The 20,120-nt window shown below is 38.7% G+C and overlaps 1 protein-coding gene and 1 long non-coding RNA gene across 4 annotated transcripts in view; one reads left to right on the forward strand and one right to left on the reverse strand.

The window, feature by feature from the left end:
* The window catches only part of phip (PHIP subunit of CUL4-Ring ligase complex), a 40,221-nt gene extending 22,719 nt beyond the window's left edge, over nt 1-17,502 (reverse strand). For 2 of the 3 annotated variants that reach the window (XM_016678928.1, XM_016678927.1), the window contains exons 1-15: nt 17,361-17,502; nt 17,187-17,278; nt 17,072-17,101; nt 16,859-16,918; nt 12,500-12,650; nt 12,190-12,288; nt 10,965-11,125; nt 7,274-7,495; nt 6,331-6,431; nt 6,135-6,205; nt 5,240-5,340; nt 5,036-5,076; nt 4,489-4,587; nt 2,411-2,567; nt 648-782 (exon numbers count right to left, since the gene is read on the reverse strand). In XM_016678928.1, coding sequence (XP_016534414.1) covers nt 648-782; nt 2,411-2,567; nt 4,489-4,587; nt 5,036-5,076; nt 5,240-5,340; nt 6,135-6,205; nt 6,331-6,431; nt 7,274-7,495; nt 10,965-11,125; nt 12,190-12,288; nt 12,500-12,650; nt 16,859-16,918; nt 17,072-17,101; nt 17,187-17,278; nt 17,361-17,400 — 1,560 coding nt within the window. In that variant the 5' untranslated portion in view covers nt 17,401-17,502. The remainder of the gene's footprint in view (nt 1-647; nt 783-2,410; nt 2,568-4,488; nt 4,588-5,035; nt 5,077-5,239; nt 5,341-6,134; nt 6,206-6,330; nt 6,432-7,273; nt 7,496-10,964; nt 11,126-12,189; nt 12,289-12,499; nt 12,651-16,858; nt 16,919-17,071; nt 17,102-17,186; nt 17,279-17,360) is intronic. The other variant, XM_007566613.2, reaches the window with a different exon arrangement.
* A 115-nt stretch (nt 17,503-17,617) lies between these two features.
* Nucleotides 17,618-19,804, forward strand: LOC107837968 (uncharacterized). Its single transcript, XR_001664021.1, has 2 exons — nt 17,618-17,745; nt 18,911-19,804. It is a non-coding gene; the product is annotated as an uncharacterized LOC107837968 (long non-coding RNA).
* Nucleotides 19,805-20,120: the final 316 nt, after the last annotated feature.

The raw sequence follows: 20,120 nt of genomic DNA on the forward strand, positions 1-20,120 counted from the left end.
TTTTTGGCAATGTTGAGAGGTTTTATTTTGACTCTTTGCATTATTTAGTCTCTTCAGAGCCTTCATATGTTATCAGTCTGTTAAAGATAGTATTATCAATAGCAGTACAATTTGTACTGTACATGACAAAATGTGGACACATTCAGACTATTAAACGTTTGCCTTAATACTGTTAATGCCAACACTGGCTGCCAAGCACTATTAATTTAACAGTGTAGTTTTCTTCCCATCATCCACCTGCTACTCATCTTAATACAGACCCAGGAGCAGCAATTTAGTCAAAGTTAGTGAACTTTACTTGCAGTAATTATCTGAGCTTTGCCTCAATCACAAACACTCTTGTTGCAGTTCAGCACCAAAACTGAGACCAGGACTTTTTGGCCAGCTGACCAGCTTCCTTAGTGACTCATGTTCTGAGACTGTGATTAGAATTGTCCTTGGTTGCCATAGAGACGATGACAAAAGGATGCAACTGTAATAAATACAATGGAAGAGTTAGGACCGTGGCACATTTTGCAGAGGGAAACATAACAAGACGATAGAAAATTACAGCAAGGTGATTTAAGGTGAACTATATCAGGATCTTCGCTCAACTTGTTGCAGAACAACACAGATTAGAAAACGAGCGAGGAAAAATCGAGACCCACCATGTTGAAATAAGAGCGGATCTTGACTCCTCTCGCCAGATCCCAAACGATGCAGTTCCCGTCGTGCCCAGCCGAGAAGAGGATCCTCGGGTCAAACGGATGAGGCTCAAGGACAAACACCTCATCCTCATGACCCTGCAAAAAAAACCAAAAAAAAAACAGCAACAGCTCCATTAAGGCACACCTGAGAAATGAACGCATGCAAAACGCTGGCTATAAACACAATTACAGGGAGAAGTAATATCCAAGGTTTTAGCTTGTTGCCATAAAACTAAAAGCAGTTTAACTGGAATCTAAAGCACACAGATTAGAGTTTTGTTTTTATATGGACTATTGTTAGTCAGTGTCCAACGCGCCACATCCATCAAACGCCATCTGGGAGACTGTTGTCACCAACAATAAAATAACAAGACGGGGAGGTCTATGGCAGGCAGTGTTGTGAAATTATGAGCTGGAGAACAAAGTAGGCCCTGGAGGATTCACCGACAACGGTGAAATGATGGCCGTGTTGAGCTACTACAGCATATTAACAGCCGTGGTGACAGAACGAAAACAACTCTCTTTTAATTCTAAGGTTTTACATTAAACTGAATAAAAAAGGTGCAACACTTCAGATCAGCTGCAAAGGACAGTGATGATTTGGGATTATTTTTTTTCTTCTTCATTTTTATAATATTCTCAGAAACTATGTATGAAATATTAACCTTAAATGAACTTTGATAACCAGATCTTATTTTTGAAAATAATGATGAAATTGGCTTCCAGTTTTCAGACTGCGTATCTGGGATGTACCTCTGAACTAAGTCAGATAACCTTTATTTCATTACGTAAAACTTATCTAACGCTGCAGTGATCTTGAGAAATGCAGGGGGGGGGTGTTTATGTTTTTTAAAGAAGTTTGCATTCAGCGCTCCCTTTATTTTGCAAGTTTTGCGATTATTTTTACATAATTCAGGTCAACCCAGTTTTAGAGTAGATCCAGTTCAACCTGAATTTAAAGTGGCTTAGACACATACCAGGTAGTAAATTTACCACTTTTTCAGTTTCTGACTGAATCTGCATTCAGTCAGTAAGTCAAAAACAAAAATACAGATGGATGTAACGTTAGAAATGCATGTACACATTATATATTTTTCTTCTCTAGTGGTATAATATGATATTTTTAATAACACCAAGTATTATTTTTCCTATGTTGTAAATTTGTCCAAATTGTACAGTCTCTTATTTTTAATTTGACCTATTTTCCAGAAAGTATTCAGTGTGTCTCTTTATTTACTTGAATGTGTTTTCTTGGTTTTTGTCTTTAATAAACTAGCAAAAAGTAAAAAAAAAAAAAAAAAGTTCCATAATTGTGTATTTGTGTGTAGAATATCCTATTTTATTCTAAAATCAAGGACAAAGTATGTCAAATTTAAAAACCCCTGTTAAAAACTTTGCATATATTAATAATTATTAGACTTTTGCTCTTTAGAAAGGAAGATAGGAAAATGTATGGATTTTTAAAAATACTTTTTCAACACCCAATTTCCACAAAAGAAAAAGACAAAAACTAATTCTGTACTTTTACAGCATTTTAAAGGTCTGAGGAGTCAAACTTAATGTCATCTGTCTAACAGCTACAGATTTACCAAAAGTATGCCAAGCAAGCGGTGGCGGAAAGCCGTAGAGAAAATTGGGACAACAATTTGAAAACGACGTGAGCGTCCAGAAACTAAATACACATTCAATTAGTTTCAAAGTTTAAACGTTCAGACGCCTCTTACCATCAGGACGTGGACCAGATTCCCGGTGATGGAGTTCCACACCTTGAGCGTCAGATTATTGGCGGCGGTGATCACAGTGCTGTCATGGCGATCCCACGCCACCATGGTAACCTTAAGCTTAGTGACCTTGTCTTCCAGTGGAGGAGGGTTGTATTTCCTGATGGGAAAATTTAAAAAAATGCAATAAGACCAACAGCAGGATATTTTAATAACTTCATCTGTCTTATTTTTTCCACTCTTTTATACAAAAAAAAAAAAAGAAATGAAGCATTAAAGCTGACAGCAAATAGTTCTTATGTATGCAAAAAGCAATTAAATCTAGAGAACTGCTTTATAAGTTATCCATTTGACCCATTTTTATTTAAGTTCGATTTCTTTCACTTTTAGAATAAATGCCATTTTTTCAATCAGGAATATTTCCGGCTGCAGGATTTTGAATTTTTACACAAAAAGCGCAAAATGAAAAAAAAAATAAATAAATAACTTCATATAAAGACAATTTTTTCTTATTTTATCAGCTGATCAGTGATATATACTTTTAAATTTAGTCATTTTTTAAAATCAATACCATTAAAGAATAGTTAACTTCACTCAAGACTGAAATTGTATCTCGTTTTATGGAATATTTTTCAAACTGAAGGAATTTAAAACTTCAGCGAACATTTCTAAAATACTGGAGATGAACCAGGAAATCGTCCTTTCTGATCAGTAAAATAATAAATAAATCATAAGCTAAGCGCCACAGTGTTATGCTAACCACAACACTCTTCGGCGTGGAAGGTAATACTGCAAGAAGAAGACTAAAAGTTAGCTATTTTTAGTGTGGTGTTTAAAAGAAAGGGGCAGGGAAACAGATGTAAACAAAAACTACTTAAAACAAAAGATGTGAGCTTTGACAGTGTTGGTAGCCTTTTAGAAATCTCAGAGGAAAGATCTATGTTCCCTAAGGACTCCACACAGAGGCTGCTGGTTGTACTTAATGACAGCAACATCCCTAATTGTTTAAAAAAAAAAAAGATGCTTGACAGTTTAAAATGGCAGCACTGAACCGTTTGGTCCTTCTTTAAAAAGTGTTTCAAACACTTCTTTTTAAAAAAAATAAAATAAAAAGAAAGGTCTGACACAGATATTTTGTATTTCACTGATTTGTCTAATTATTGACATGTACTTAAATAAGTAATGCCCCCATTCTCTGTCTTTTTTTATGTATGTGGGTGTGTGGGGTTCGACTGTTAAAAAGGAAAAATAAATTCAATTCGAGTTACTGTATTTTGATGTACCTTGCTTTGTGCTTTCTTGAATAAAAATATATTTAAAAGAAAAAAAGTATTCTGATGATTAATCAATTAATCATTTTTAAAAATCAGCACATTCTGCAGAAGACTCTCCAGTTAACGATTAGCCGATTACCAAATTAGTGGACGATTATTTCAAAAATCGATTCATCACAATTATCCCAATTAGTCATTTGAGCCCTATAATTATATGAGGTAAAAACTATTTGAGATTTTTTGTGACATGCTTAGACATATCTGCGGTTCATTCAGGCTGCAAGGGAGCAAGAGAGAGCAGGACGTTCCAGTAGGTAACAGTAAGGATGAGCGCTTTCAGTGTCATGGAAATCTAAAGGGTTCAGATGAGGATTCAGAGACCTTTGGGGAATACTGCCTTGTATTGTAAGTCGGTCTTTTTAAAGGACTGCATCAGTCTGTTTCACATTTAAATTAGTTGGGTCCAGAATAATAAAAACCTTCACTGTAAGCATCAGATAAAACAACAAAGAATGTTTCTACAAGTCATTTTTGGTTTTAGACTTCTCCTTTATAACGTCACTTCTGCATTCCAGAGTTGATCTACACTGCATCCTCATGAATTCAAGGAACTGATCGTAACAATTTCCCAGGAAATGTCATGTTTTTATTTTTATTAATTAATTTTTTTTTACTGAATTAAAAAATAAACAAGGAAGCAAACAGGGTTTTGCTCAAGCCCCCAAAATTATTCGAAGCATTTTTGGCAGCCTTGCACACACACACACACACACACACACACACACACGCGCACACACACACACTTACCCAGGCAGTTTGGTCTGCATATCCAGCAGAATGCTCTTCCAGCCCTGAGGCTGCAGCTGCCAGATCCGAGCCGTACCATCCCTACTGCCACTCACAAACCTACAGCACATAAATACATACAAAGCACTGAGAAGGAGGACTAGTTCAGCTTTGCATCACCAATCATTTTCCTTCATGCACAGAAATCGAATAAAACCTGAAATCTATTTTCTGTGCACCTTTGCATATTTATACATCTTTCTCCCTGCTTAGATTAGGGCGACTCGGAGGGGTGGGAATAACAGCTGAGCGTTTGTTGTTTGTGCGAACCCCATGCGGCCACGTTCAGCTCAACACAGCGCACACGGTGTGAAAGAATAACTGAGTTGGCTTGTGTGTGACACAGAGAGTGTGTAGCAGCGAGTATCAGGCATTAACTAAAGGTGGCGTATTCTGCTGACACAATCAAGACGCAGCACCCAGAGCTTCCTTTAAAAACAGCCCTTCAACAGCGCTGCATATCAAAACCTGATATTTTTACTGTGAGGCTCTGAGGCGGACAACTCACCTGTCACTGCAGTGGGAGAACTGGATGCTGTCAACTTTATCCTATGTAAAAATAATAATAATAATAAATGAACTGTCAGAATGCACATTGTTTTTTTTTTGTTGTTGTTTCAAAATCAAAATCAATTACCACAGCTGTTAAAACTGTGTCCACCTACAGAAAAATTCATGTTTCTCAACAACAGAATGAAGTATTCAGACTCACAGTGTGGGACTCCAGCTCAGAGATCTTCTCTGGTTGACCCGACCCAAAGTAGTACACCCTAATGATGTGATCGGTGCTTCCTGTTGCGAGGAACATCCCGCCTGGACACCGAGGGAAAAGATTAGAGGAGAACTCCTACTCGTGATTTCTGAACCATTTGGAAGAAGAAGGTTTGTTTTTGTCAGTTTCAGTTTCTTTATTATTTTTTATTTTACATTGGTTGTTTTATTCCTAGCTGCACTGACTGAACAAATTAAAGTTGTGTTGTTTTTACATGTTTTACCAAGCTTGTGAAGCTACTGGTGTATTAGCTGTACTGGTGCAGAGTTATCAAATAAACCAGTAATTTGGTACGTTTACATCTGTGTTTAAACAAAGAAACATTTTTAGTCAATTCAGCGTTGGTTTTCTTTATCGACCGATACTAAACATCAGGTATTTGTATCGGTATCGGAGGTGGAAGTTATAGATTCACACTTCAGTGTTGAAAATCGGTTTAGTCATTATTCATGTAGCACTTATTACAGCTTTCATTCGGAAATTGTTGTTTGAGAAGCTAAATTGGTTGAATTATATTTTATTTATTTATCAGAGTAAAGGGACAGAGTATAAATGTGCAAACAATTTACAGTTGTAACATGATGAAACCTGAAGATGTTTTACTCTGAAAAGGATTAAATACGGCTGTTTCATTGGTCGTAAAGTATGATGATTCCATATTTCTATGTGCAGGTTCAGTTTTCAAACTAGGAACACTTGAGATGGATGACAAATAGATTAAGTGAAAGTTTAATTTCACACCGCAGCACACAGCTGCTGTAAAGCCAGTCTCGTTATTTAATTACGTCGCCTCTGACGGCTTGTTGTGTTCGTAATCAAAGCGAGGACAGTTCACCTGCGCTGAAGGAGGAGCAGATCATCTGGACGCCAGGTCTGGAGCGCTCCGTGAATTTACTGGGTCTCTGGCTGCACAGGCATCAAGAGAATGACTTAGAATGTGCAAAATAATATCAAACAAATGCTTCACTCGAAGGGCACGAACGGCACATCGGCAGGAAGGATGTGCACACTTCCAATTGTTTTCCCCTCACCCGAATTTGAGCGTGCGAGCGTCCCACTGCCAGAAGCAGATGGTTCCGTCAGCTCCAGTGGAGGACAGGTAGCGCTTCGAGCCGCTACAGAGAGGCGAAAACTGCAAAGAAAATCGATTACTGATGAGCATATATAAAACTCAAGTGACCAAAAAGAAAAAAAATATATATACCTCTTAAGCTTTTTAAATTTTTTTGTAATAATCACAAAACTCAGGTGCATTTATAGGGAATTTATGTGGTAAACTAATATAAATTAGTGCACAAAATAATACAAGGGTTTCAATTATAAGTCTGCTAAAAATACTGGTTAATGGACTCTGAGTAAAGGAGTAAAGACCAAATCCTCCTGCTCCCCCTAAAGAAATGTTGAAATGTGTCATTTTCCTTCAACTTCCTATCTATGCACTGCATTGTGTTGGTCTATCCCATAAGATCCCACTGAAATGCACCAAAATTAGGTATTTACCACGAGTTTAATAAGTGTGAATACTTTAGTACGCCTGCTACATCTATAATGTGTGCAGAATGTAGTGGTAAAGTTGCATGTTTGAGCTATTATGATAGTAGGATTAAAATAAACTGGTGCTCAGATAAAAAAAGACGAGTTCTGGCCACAAAGAAGAGCCAAAATATGGCCAGTTATTAAAAAAGACATGAGAGTATAAGCTCATTTGTAAAAACACAAAATCTTACCAAGTATTTTTGACCTAGTTTCTAGAGAAAATGTCTTAGTACACTTGAACTAAGACAAAACTAACTTAGTGACTTTCAGCAAGAAATAGTGTTTTAAATCAATAATTTCTTTAAAAAAAAAAGGGCTTTTCTAAGAAAGTACTTTTTTTTGGCAGATTATTTCATTTATAACTTGGAAAAAATGTCTTGTTTTGTAGGGGAAAAAATGGTTTACATCATGCCACTGGCAAACCTTGACTCCCCCTACCTGTAGGGAAGTGATGGAGGCCGCGTGCCCCTCCAGGACGGCCAACGGTGCGCATGTTTGTAAGCACCACACTCTAATGGTCTTGTCGCAGGACCCGGCAGCGATCATGGTGTTCTCGTAGCTCACGGCCATGTCGGAGATCTCAGCAGCGTGACCGCGCAGGGTCGCCAGCAGACGCCCGTCGTCGGTTCCCCAGATCTTCACCAGGCAGTCGTCTGAGCCCTGGGAAAGAAAACGGAAAAAGAATGCAACGGCATGACTGTCACATGTGAAAAAAACATCTTAAAATGGCTTAAAAACAATGAAACATGGGAATATTGAATTAGAAGATGATGGGACACCAGTAAAGTCTCAGGAAGTGCCAGTGGAAACCTCTGCCTTGACTGAAATCTGCAGCTGTCCACTTGGACAACTGCCTTCTGGAGAAAAGTTTTATGGTCAGACAAGACAATGACTAAGCTATTTGGCCAAGACAACAAGAATCATGTTTGGAGGAGTCAAGGCGAGGCCAGTTTAGCTACCAGTTGTACTGGCGCATTCCACAAATCTGGTGGAGGACTAACTCCACACATTCTTCCTCTTCACTGCAGATCAACAGTAAAATTGATCTATGTGGCCCAATTGGGCAATGAGCCCAAACATGCATTCAGATAAGACGTTCTAGAACCTCAGCGCCACACAAGACATCTGCAGGTTTCACCAAGGCAAAGCTAAGACTTTATAAGACCTCTATGAATGGAATTTAACACCTACATCTCGAAAGAAATGTACAAACTTCATCTGACTGAAAATCCACAACAAATTCAAAAATCTTTTTTTAAGAGGTAACTTTGAGACTGTGTGCTATATAATAACTCCACCCTGAACTGAAACTGTTCAGATAAATCACTAAAGATCCAAACAGAATATAATATGCAACGCCATTGGAGAACGTATGTAAACCTTTAACCAGAACTATGCATGTGTTTACTGCAATATGAGAAATATGCTCTGTATTTACAAACAAAAAGCAAAAACAACAAGTGTACTTTTATTGCAGCAACATTTTTGTCTTCTATTTAAAAACTGGATACACTGAAGTATGACTAAATTGCACTTAAACACTCTCACACTAACATGCAATAGAGTGCAGGAAAACATTTGATCATGAACAGGAAGAAAGGCAAAGCTACTGACTAAGTGCCCAGAAAGGCTGACCTGCACAGAGCTAAAGAAAGTAGAGCAAGGTTCCTCAATTATTAGCTGCAATCAAGATTGACTTATTTTGGAAATACATCACATCTATACACTAAAATAAAATAAAAAATTTGAGGAAACTTGCAAAGCAGAATGTGGCTGAAATAATATTATTTATGTCTGATTTTTGTCTTTTATCGCATTCAGTTGCAACTGATGGTGAAGAACGTTGACAATAAACACTGTTCTGATTTTTATCAAAATCTTAAGTAGCAACAGAAATCACAGAATGTTTGAGCTCCACATCAAATAAGGTCCAAAGAAGCTTAATAAACAGCATGAGTGCAGCATCGAGAAGAAACCTGTCCGATTAAAGGTCGTTTCATTAACATTCCTTAGTTTGAGCAGAAGATCAAGAGCACAACTCAGGCATGAAACCCGCCTTCAGGGGTTAAGTAGGGGGAGAAACTCGGCTGAGCATTCCTGTCTGTGATCCAGCCTGTCGGGGGTTAAAATGTTTTGCAATTCAACGTGCTGCCACATCCATCTGTGTCTTGATTAAGATCTCGACTTCATTTAGAAACACAACAGGTCACCGTCATTGTGATGCAAAAACACACATCAAATCTCTCCAATTAAAACCAAGAAGGTAGGACTTCGGAGGGTGATTTTCACTTCATACATGAGTTGGTGGGTAATGTTGTGTTCTTAATTTTTATCTCAAGAACATTCGACTAGAAGAGCCCAGATATTGAGTGTAGTTTATGAAAAGGTAATAGATGTTTGATCTGAGGGAGATTTGAATCTGTGAAGGACATTTTCTGTATTTTTCCAAACATTTTTCGACTACGCACAAACTCTGATTCACCAGAATAAAAGCGTCAAAGTTTGGAAAGAGAAATATAACATCGAAACAAGGAAAACTACAATTACAGAGACTTTTCATCCAAACCAAGACGTCTCGATTTGTCATCTCCAATGACCCTGATAATGAGCTCCGACCGATTTCTGAGCTATATTACACAAATCAATATGGATGCCTGAGAATCTATGGCTTAACCAAAACGGCTCACACTTGTTCACGGAATAATCAGAGAGTGTGTTTAGGCCTCACACACACACACACACACACACACACACACACACACACACAACAATCTAATAATTAATTAATAGAAGGTTGCAGCTGAAAGAGTGGAGAGATCCAAAAATAAGCAAATAAATAAATAAAAGTGATGAGAGGAGACAGCAGGAGAGAAAGAGAGAGGGAAGAAAAGAAGAGAGAATGAGAAAGTGACAGAGAGCGAAAATGAATTTTAACTCTGGCACTTAGCCAGCCCCTCAGAGGAAACATTTTCCCCAGTTAAGAAGAGGAATAGCAGGAAGGGGACTGCGGAGGGGAAGGGAACAAAGAGGGGACAGGCCAGGATGAAGATGGGTTGGAGAAAACGAGGGACAGATAACAGACACAGAGAGACAATCTGAGCTCCCTCCCTCCCTCCCTCCTTCGCAGCAGCCAGCCATTTTTAGAGATTTCAGGAGCAGACGCTGGAAATGGTGTACTGCAGCAAGCGGTGTTTAAATCAACAACATCAAATTGTTGGACCCGTGTTGGACTCGGCACGAGACGTGGCTGTTAGATCAAAATTTGTTGGATTTGTTTCTTCCATATCCCGTAGCTGTGAGTGACTGAGTGCAACTTCTGTGACGTAGGAGAAATGACCCGAACAGCAAGAAAAACAGATGCTTAAAGGTCTACTTAGGTAAACGCAAAGCTACCGACTCGTTCAGAGCTCAACAGGCTCCTTTAAACACAAGAACAAACAGGTGTCTCCCAAACGATTATCTTAGTTATCGATTAATCTAGAGATTACCCTGACTTGACGATTAATCGGTTTGAAAAAGTGGCACATTTTGCAGATTTTTTATTTAAACCATTTTTGCGCTATATTAGAAATACATCTAAAGATAAAAATAAACTAATAATTCAATTCCTTTTTTAACATTATGCAGCCTAAACTGGAACATAATTCAATTTGGAGCAAAGGATGCATCTGCAAAATGTGAAAAACTGGACCTAATATTAATACAGAGTAGGGATCATGCTGATTTTTTTTTTTTATTATTATTATTAATCTGTTAAAAAGGTGCTTTTTGGAGAATTTGTTGTGAAGAATTTGAACCTAAAACTATTCCACTTGAGGAGTTTTGGGTGGAACATTTTACCATGCAAAGGATTTTTCTTAAATACAAAATGTTTTTATACTTTATACAGTTTTGGCTAAATTACTGCTCTGAGTATGTTCACCTTTCTGGAAATGGCCTTTTTTTTTAAAACTGTCTACTCCAATTAACAATTAATTGTTTACTAAATTAGTTGAAAAGTATTTAAATAATCAATTAATCTGATTAATCTGTTCAGCTTTAGTCCCAACTGAGCTCAACTAAACATCTAAACATATACCAGCAACATCAAATGCAAAAAAAAAAAAAAGAAAGAAAACAGCCTTCTTACTGTGAAGATGCGGCGACCCGTCCTGTCGAAGGTCACGCAGTACACTGACGACAGATGTCCCAGGATCCTCTTGTGCATCTTCATGTGTTGGTAGACGGCTGTGGGCACCAGTTGACGGAGGCGGTAGGAGCCGTTCAGTCGACGGCTGTAGCTCGTCTCCACTTCATGGGCAGAGAAAAATCAAGAGAATCAGTACAAAACTCAAAGAGAAAAGAGTTGAGGAGTGAGCTAGAGAGGGACAGGTCAGGTTTGACCTGATCGATAACAAGTTCTGGGTTCTTTGAGGTCTGAGTGGCAAATGAACCCAAAGTAAAGTGGAGCGTTTACGAGAAGATCCCAATTCACAGTCATCTGATTTTTATCGTAGTAAAACAAGTGCGTCAAAGTGAATGCTGTTGGTTAGAAATTTAAGGAATATGGAAAAAATACAATTGTTTTCAGTAAGTTCAGGGAAAAATTGCCTGGTATGTGACAGATTGATTGGTGCAGCTATTAGTGTCAAGGTACGTCAGGGTTTTAAAAAGTTTGGGTTTCAAAACCACAAAATAAGGTTTCCTAAAGCCGACTGGTGACAGGCGACAGAAGGGGCCTGAAAGAAAGCAGCTCGACTTTTCTTCATTTTACAAAGAATACAAACTCAACAGCAGAGCTGTGACTATCGATTATTTTAGTCATTGATTATTCTGACTATTAATCAGGAAAAAAATTGACACATTCTACAGATTTTTCTTAAACCACTTAAGCCTTTTTACACTTAGAAATACATTAAAGATGCAAATAAACAAAGAATACAATTCCTTTTTAAAATAAGAAAATAAACATCTCAGTAGCTTGAATGGAGTTTATTTATCAATTTATTTCCTTTAAATAAACTGAAACAGGCAAAGCTAAACTATGCAACTGGAGGAGTTTTAGGTAAAATATGCTTAGCCTATATTGTAGTGCTAAGCACAAAATATAGGCTTTGATTAGCCTATCAAAGCCTATATTTGATTAGTGTGTCCTTATGAAAAATAACAACAAACAAATTATTAAAACTACGATACACAATTGTACTTTTGCAGCAGTAAAAATAATAGCTGTTTTTTTCTGTTTTAAATTTAATGGATCAAATGTTGGTGTACATACAGCGACGCAGTGTAGTTTTACTTAAGGTTATCATACTGTGACGAACCCATCCAAGCTCGTGCATGTTCAAGATAAAACACATAATGATAATTCATACCAATATTGGGTGGACTCCCATAAATAATAGGTGGCTCCGGGGGTCTTCCACAGTGTAGTGCTGCCAACGCCGAACCTTTCCACACAACATGTTTGCAGCCTGGAAGAAAATAGGAAGCAGAAACAGTCATGTTTTAAAGATCGCTGTGCAGCACACCTTTGGCTTGGTCTGGATGTATTTAAGCCCTCCATCTTTTAACACTTTCAGATTTCGTTCCCAAAGGTTTCCATGACAGCCTGCACATGTATAATGTATATCCACCGGCTTGTGTCGATGTTAAAAGCAGCTCATGCATTGTTCATCCACTTACTGTTGCTGGTGCGCAGGAGGTTCTGCCTGCCGGCCCCCAGCAGGCTGGTGAGTCCCGGCACGCTGGCGGGGACCTCCCTCTCCAGCAGCGGACAAACTCTGGAGCAAACCTGTAGCAGGTGGTCTGGAGCGACGTGTCTGCACAGCTTCACCTGAACACAAGCGTTCAATCAGCGACCACCGCGAGCAGGACAGCAAAGAAAAAAACAGAACTCTCTCACCCTGCTAAAGCATCGTTAGCTTTGTGCTAACGATACAGAAAGCTACATTTGATACAGTTCCTCTCATTAGAACAAGCCTAAAAATACAAATATTCAGTCAATAAAACTGGATTCGAGTTGTTTTAACTTCATGCAGTCTGTGTTATATGAAAAATTGATGTGACTGGTTTACCCAAGGGGAAAAAAACTCAAGTTTGAGATTTCAGCTTTTTTTAATAGAGAGCAGCTGCATAAAGAAGAAAGTGTGCGTGCAGGCAGGTATGATTATCCGACCTGCGTCTGTACTTTTCCATAACTCTCACACCGTTCAGCTAATTTTAAACATACTGAGCAATTGCTGAGATGTAATTGGGTCGTTTATATTCTGGCAAACTCACTTTAGTAGCATTTCGTAGAAAAAATACTGTTCTGTAAATCCAGGCTAAAAAAGTCAGTGAGTGAGAACCTCATTACAGCTGGTTTCTACTGGATGACATTCAGCTTTAAGTTCATCGCGCCATTTTACACTTCCGGCTTAAATGATGCAGCTGTCGACTTATTTTGTGAAACTCTTTATTCAGCATTTCTATCCTTGTTTCGTATTTCTATGTATGATGTTTGCAAATAATGTTTTTGAAAAAAGTGAGCATCAGTGGATGTGAATTGCCACATTTTATGACATAAGGCATTGGTTAGTTAGTGGCATCAAAGCACATCAAGCTTTCAACTAGTTAAGACACTAAAACATTTATCATCTATTTGTATAGTTTTAAGTCCAGACAGCTAAAACTCAAGACGAAACAAGACACAATATTGAGTTTATGAGAACAAGGCCTTTACTCTTTCTTTTCCCAATCTATGCTACATTTAGACATCCAGCCATTGGTTGTTATAGTGATGTTTTCTGTCTCCTTCAGCGTCTGAACAACTTGCGGTGCTTACATGTTGTTTTGATCTTATCTGTCACTCTGTCGCCATTTATCATTATGGAAACCCAAAATGATGCCAAATCTTCTATAACAAGACAGCAGTCACCTCAACGAGAAATACTCTGTTACTAGACCATGAAGTACACTAGATTCATATTTATATATAGAAATCACATATGCAGGCTGGAATTGAACCTACAACATCCCGATTGCAACTCAACTACTCTACCCACTGAAGCACAGCAGACAGGCCACAGTTGAAGGTCTGTAAAGCAGCAAACCTGTTAGTACAAGGTTGTTATATAAGTGTTGCTTGTGCAGAAGATAAACATGACATATTTTTGAAAAACAGACATAACTCTACTTATTGGGAATTAAATTTATGCTGCAGCTTAACCTCATACATTAAAAAATAAATAAATAAATGTTATAGATACGTCTTAATACAATCTTGTATTGCTTTCTGGCACAAAAAAAATAACTGTTGCTCTTTTCTCATAAATCAAAGGTAATTGGATCACGTTACAAGTTTTTGTGTTAAAACTCAGGTATTTTAACTCAAGATTTTAATGCCGAGAATCTCACTGTGTGTAAGCAGGTCATTCATAATGTGCCTGCACATATCAAAAACGCTGAAACAATATTTTGACCAGTCGTGAGTCTGAACTTAAACCAAAAAAAAAAAAAAAAAACTGGAAGCCAAATTGACATGTTTAGAGTTTGTACTGATAACTGGAAATTTATATCTAACAATAACTTATGATAAGAAACATCCAGCAACATAAGGTCAAAAAGCAAAGGGTTTCCTTTTTCAAAATGACTTAGCATCTCTACGGCTTTCCCCAGAAACAAACAGGACGAGGCTAACAAAGACAGCTAACCGTTGACCATATTCCTAATACTACATTCTCTCTCAAAATGCTCAATAGGAGAAGCACACAGCCTAAAATGTCACATAGCTAATGCTCAGCAGCAGAGAGTAAGGGGGTTGGTGCTTGGGGGGGGAGTGGCACACAACATAACCATGAGGTAGGAAACAGAAAAAAAACCCAGCCTATAAACACAGAGTGTCACTGATTCCACTGACACATGGGGGACTCTCTCTCATGGCCTACTTCTGAAGAAACACACATGCCTGGATGACTCAAAGAGCATGCAACACACGGCGGGATTAAAGGGAGGAAAATAAAAGCCTGGTGTTCGTTTAAGGAGACAAGATTCTGTGATAAAACATCTAAAAACAATTAATTTACACTGCACGTCTCAGCTGGTTAAATAAGCTCACTGTTACACATTTACTCCTAGAAAACGCACTCCTTTGCTTAATTTCTTTATCTAATCCGCAACCATAACTTATTCCCCACGACACACACACACACACACACACATACAGATACCCTTTAATTGCTTTCAACATCCTTGATGGCGCTGAGACGTGATCAGAGTTGCCAAGCACATATCAGAGCCCGACTCAGGCTGATCTAATAACGGCACATAAAAACACACACACACGTCCTCATATACATAAGTGAAAGATGTGCAAAAACAACTGGCTCCATTTTCCTTCAGAACACACCCCCGGCCACGACTGCGCCAACGCTGAACACATGGTCCCTCACACCCACTGCAACTTATCTATTTTTTTTATTCTTTATATCTTACACTTCCTTGCGTAACAATGAAAATGTGAAATTAGCAACAAAAACATACATATGTAGCTTCTAATTCCAGTTTAAATTACTTGGTCTAAAATTAAGCGAACATTAAAGGATTACATTTTTAAATAAATCAATAATTCAATCGATCAGCTACTAATAAGGTAACAAAATATTTCAATTTTTTCAAAAACGCAACGTTTCAAAAACGCTATGAATCCGTTTAATTTACATGGAGGATGGAAATAATCAAAAATCTAATTAATCCCCCCCCCCTTCAATTAATTAGCCATAATTAATATTGTTAATTACAACAATATCAATGAGGGGTATGCGTGTGCTCTTCATTGCTGCCCAACCCCCCCCTTTCTTTGATAGAGAGGCAGAACACCGACATTTGAAACGCCCCACGATCCGCTTTCCGTTTTTTGGTCGAATAATTAAAACCGCGTCCGCAGGATTTTTGTTCTTAAATACTCTACACACAACAGTAGATGTTACACACAATAGACCGGTGAGGTTGGCTGAAGAAGGGAGGAAGAGGAGGAGGAGGTGGAGGAGGGGGAGGAACGGAGAGACAAGCAGGAAGAGCGAGAAAAAGAAACGCAGCCAGGCAGAAGAAGCGCGCCGTCAATTATTTTCTTTAAACATCTAAGATTCGTTTCTGTCGTAATTCGCAGCGTTTCGCCTGTCGATCTCTACACGCACGTTTTCGTAAATGCGAGGAAAGACACTTGCAAACCCGTGTGTATATTTATTTCCTTTAAATGTGTCACATTCAATTACAAAATATCAGTATTAAAATAAAAACAATTAAAATGGCAACAACAAAAATGAGTCGACTACTTCACTTCACGCGGGCGAGCTAAGACGTAAATATGCACGCGATAACAAATGGTCTCCACGCCCCCGTGCGTAAATAAGCGCTTATAACCGTTTGTTTACATGACAATTAGCCTTTAAATTAATAGGTCTAATAGAACATATCAGCAAAAAAGTTACCTCTCATCTTCACATGAGCTGATCAGCTTCCTTTCTTGAGCTCCAACTTGCATCCAAGTTCCCCTATAAACAACTCCTTCTCCCAGAATGCCTCCACGCCGAGCAGGGAGCTTCAACAGAGCAGCTTTACTAAATTCTGCTGTTTATATCTCCTCTCTCTTACAAAAAAAAAAGTCATCTTTTCCAACTCTTGCCCCATGCACACAAATGTTGGTTCTTTGTAGGACAAGAGCGCCTCCATCTCTCCCAGGCTTGTGGCGCAGGGAGTCCCTCCTCCTGATCCTGGCGCTCCCACACCACACAGCCCTCGTGACGTATCAACATTTCGCACACTATTTTCCAACAACTATTTAAACCTTTTGGACCTGCGTGACACCGAACCCGCACACCGGGCTGCACATGGGGTCGGCATTCGACCCGGTCGGTGCTGCAAAACAACCCCCCAACCAGGAGCCAGCTCGCCCCGAGAGTGCTTTAGGGTTCTTTCTTTGCCACCTGATTTAAAAATTGCGGGAAATTCAATTTTTATTTTGCTCTCTAAAAACTTTTTCCCTCGGTTATAGAGCAGCCTTACCAAATTTTTGTACGTCCCGGGGTGCTCCTGCCCTGTCCAGTCCAGCCTTCTGGGTAGCAGCTAAAACAGAGAAATAATGTGGAGTGTGACCACCCAGTTCATAAATGTGTGGAGTGATGTTTTAAAACGCTAAATGATAATTCAGAGAGAAAAGGCAACATCACACAGTACAGTGCAGAGAGAAGCATCTCTCTCGTAGTGCTGACTGCTTACCTCCTTCTCCTCCACCTCCCTTATCAGGGTCTGAAAATAGGATAAAAACGCAAAATTACACCTCATGACAATTTTGGACATGTTCTAAATTAACCTAAAATGCAAAAACACCAACCTCGGCGGCTTTCTGGCACGGTCCAGCCTCTAGAAACCGGGCTATTAGGAAGTACAGTTCTGGTACGGTTGGAGGGGAGAAGAGGACGGGAGCTGCGTTAGAAGAGGGCACCGAGGAAAATTTGGGGGGCTATTAAAACAGCCGTGACACACTCTTCGATCTCACTTTACTCACCAGAAGTCAACTGCGCGATGTGTGTACTGTCTGAAGCCATTTTGGGTGTTGTTTGCCAGGGCAGCGCCAGAGCTTGTGTGCTGGGTCTAGGTGGCTGCCCTGTAGCTGTCACTGTTTATCCACCAGGAAGAGGCTGCCTCCATTCAGCCTCGCTCGAACATAGTCCCGTCTGCGTTAATATTCATCCGCCGAGCGTCAGCTAGTGCGCGCCGTACGACTCGCTGCGCAGGATAACGTTCTTCAGATGTTGGCGACGAGTGGCTAAAATATCATTATGTTAACAGATGCTTCTGCTAAATTTTATTTTCCGTTGGTTTGCATTTTTTTGTTTATTTGTATTAATCCCCCCTCCCCCTCAACGAAAATGGCGGAACCACACAAACAAGTGCGTCTCACTCGGTCTCTGTAGAGTGGAGCTAGAAATGGCAGCCTGCTAAAGCAGAGGACACATTGCTGTAGCTTAGTTGTTACGACGAAATTAGCCTGTATTTACCACATTTTACGACAAAAAACGTATTACACAGTTGTAATTTAACAGAGGACGCAGGGAGCGTTGCATAATTTATACGACATTGTTTAACAGAATTTGTTGAATATCACGGCTCCCGTGTCCGTGAAGGATTTACAACCGTTGTATCTAACTGTGTACATTGTTTTAGCTCTGCAAACGTGTGAATATGCGTGTGTTTTTACTTCGCTCGTTGTTGCCGTCTTGTATAACACGACGTTGTAACACACCCACTCTGTGCCGTTTGGTGGGGAAGTCGTCCATTTCTCTTCCAAATATTGCTAGGCAGTAAAATGGGGGGAAGGGATGGAAAAGGGGAATGCAGCTTAATGAATGAAACCCCGTGAGTTACAGCAATTTAATAACAATAGAGACTGAAGGCTGACCATCAAGGAAGATTCACAAGAAAACACACGCCGCAGGATGACTTACAGATAAGAAAAAGAAACAACAGTTAGTTTAAGCTACTTTTTGCATCATTTGCCCCAAAGTTTTATTTAGGAATAATGCTAAAACAAGCAACTAATTTTTTTTCAGTGTCCATACTAATGTTTTGTGTGTGATTTTGCAAACTTGGGAATGTAATAACCAAAAAGATCAGCACACAACATGGAAGTAAAAGCATGTCTCACAAAAGTTAAAAGGGTTGATTTTAGTCGTATCACACATTTGAAAGTGCTTTTTGACAGAACGAAAAAGACTTAGCTTTGAACGGACTTTGACTGGGCCAGTCTCACACACGAGTATGCTTTGAAACCATTCCACTATTCCACTTTCGCCCTGTATTTAGCTTCATTTATCTTCTCCTCAATCCCTGTAGTTGAAGAAAATCATCCCCAGAGCAGCATGCTTCCATCACCGTGTGTCAAAGTGACAGTGGTGCGTTTCTAGGGTTATGTGAAGTGTTGAGTGTCTGTTTCATTTTCGGCCTTGTCTATCCGGAGCATTTTCTTCCACCCCTTTTGCTGCGTCCCTCACACGGCTTGTGGCAAACGACCAACACAACTTCTCATGACTTTCGTCTTGTCGTTCTTTCATAAAGGCCACATTGGTGGAGTGGATGAGTAATTCTTCTCAGGCGACCTCCGCGTCATGTACGCACACAAAGACGGCTACCGCTTAGTGCACACGCAGCAAGGTAAATCTTCCTTAACTTTGTCTTATTACGAACAACACTTAAACTTAACTGCATCCATAAAATGTATAATATTTTGATTAAAAAATAATAATTGTAGTTATTTTCATGTGTTTACTTAGAGCAAAACCAGCCAGGAGTTAATGTTCTCCCAATGTGAAAACACAACAAAAACAAATAATCTTTTTATGTTTTTTAAGATAAGAAAGTAAGCAAACCAGAAAATATTTGTTGCTCCTTTTGCCCGTTTGTTGCGACCATTTAAATAGTTGTTTTTTTTTCATATTGTAGAAAAGGTAAAAAAAAAAAAAAAAACAGCAATTTTCATTCAACAGACTAGATTTCCTGCAATGAATAGCTTTTTAGTGTTCAGTGTTCAACCCCTTGATAATAGCTCCCAACATAACAATTTTATATTTACTAACGCAAGGCTTTATTCAAACATGATTTGGAAAACAGAAAACCCTTACAGGTTTGTTTTGTTCTGTTTTTACACCTACATGTTTTAGCTCATTCAGCTAATTTTAAAAACAAACCAAGATTACCTAAATAAATGCAAAATGCAGATTTGAAATAATTTTCTCTTTTACGGAGGGGTAAAGCAATCCAAACCAACAGCTGAAAATATAATTAACTCTTGTTTTTAAACCACATTTTTTTTACTTTTTTTTTTTTTAATTTCACCCAAACCTGACTAGAGTAGCATTTGAAGAATCAAGAAATTACACACACACACACACACACACACACACAAAACACACCTTGTTTGACATCATGAAGTGGGCTAAAATATGGCAAAAACAAAAACAACGCATTACGATTGGCAGTAAACCAAGAACAGAACAAATGATTGTTATCCAAAACTCCTGATGTCAGTTCTCACCAGCACAGATAAATCCAAAATTACCCCCGGCAGATTTAAAGATATTTTCTTTTAACCAAAATATTTGCTCGTCATAGCAAACGAGACGGGCATCGCTCAAAATAAAATGAAACAAGCAGTGTCCGTTAAATGCTACTAATAAAGAAAATCCATCTTTTAAAAAATAAAAATACCTTTCATACTCTTTCCAGCACAACTGAAAAGTTTCTGCATTTTTCCACATGGATTTTGATA

This window comes from Poecilia formosa, unplaced genomic scaffold, assembly GCF_000485575.1.
Source record: "Poecilia formosa unplaced genomic scaffold, Poecilia_formosa-5.1.2 Scaffold194, whole genome shotgun sequence".
NCBI lineage: Eukaryota > Metazoa > Chordata > Actinopteri > Cyprinodontiformes > Poeciliidae > Poecilia > Poecilia formosa.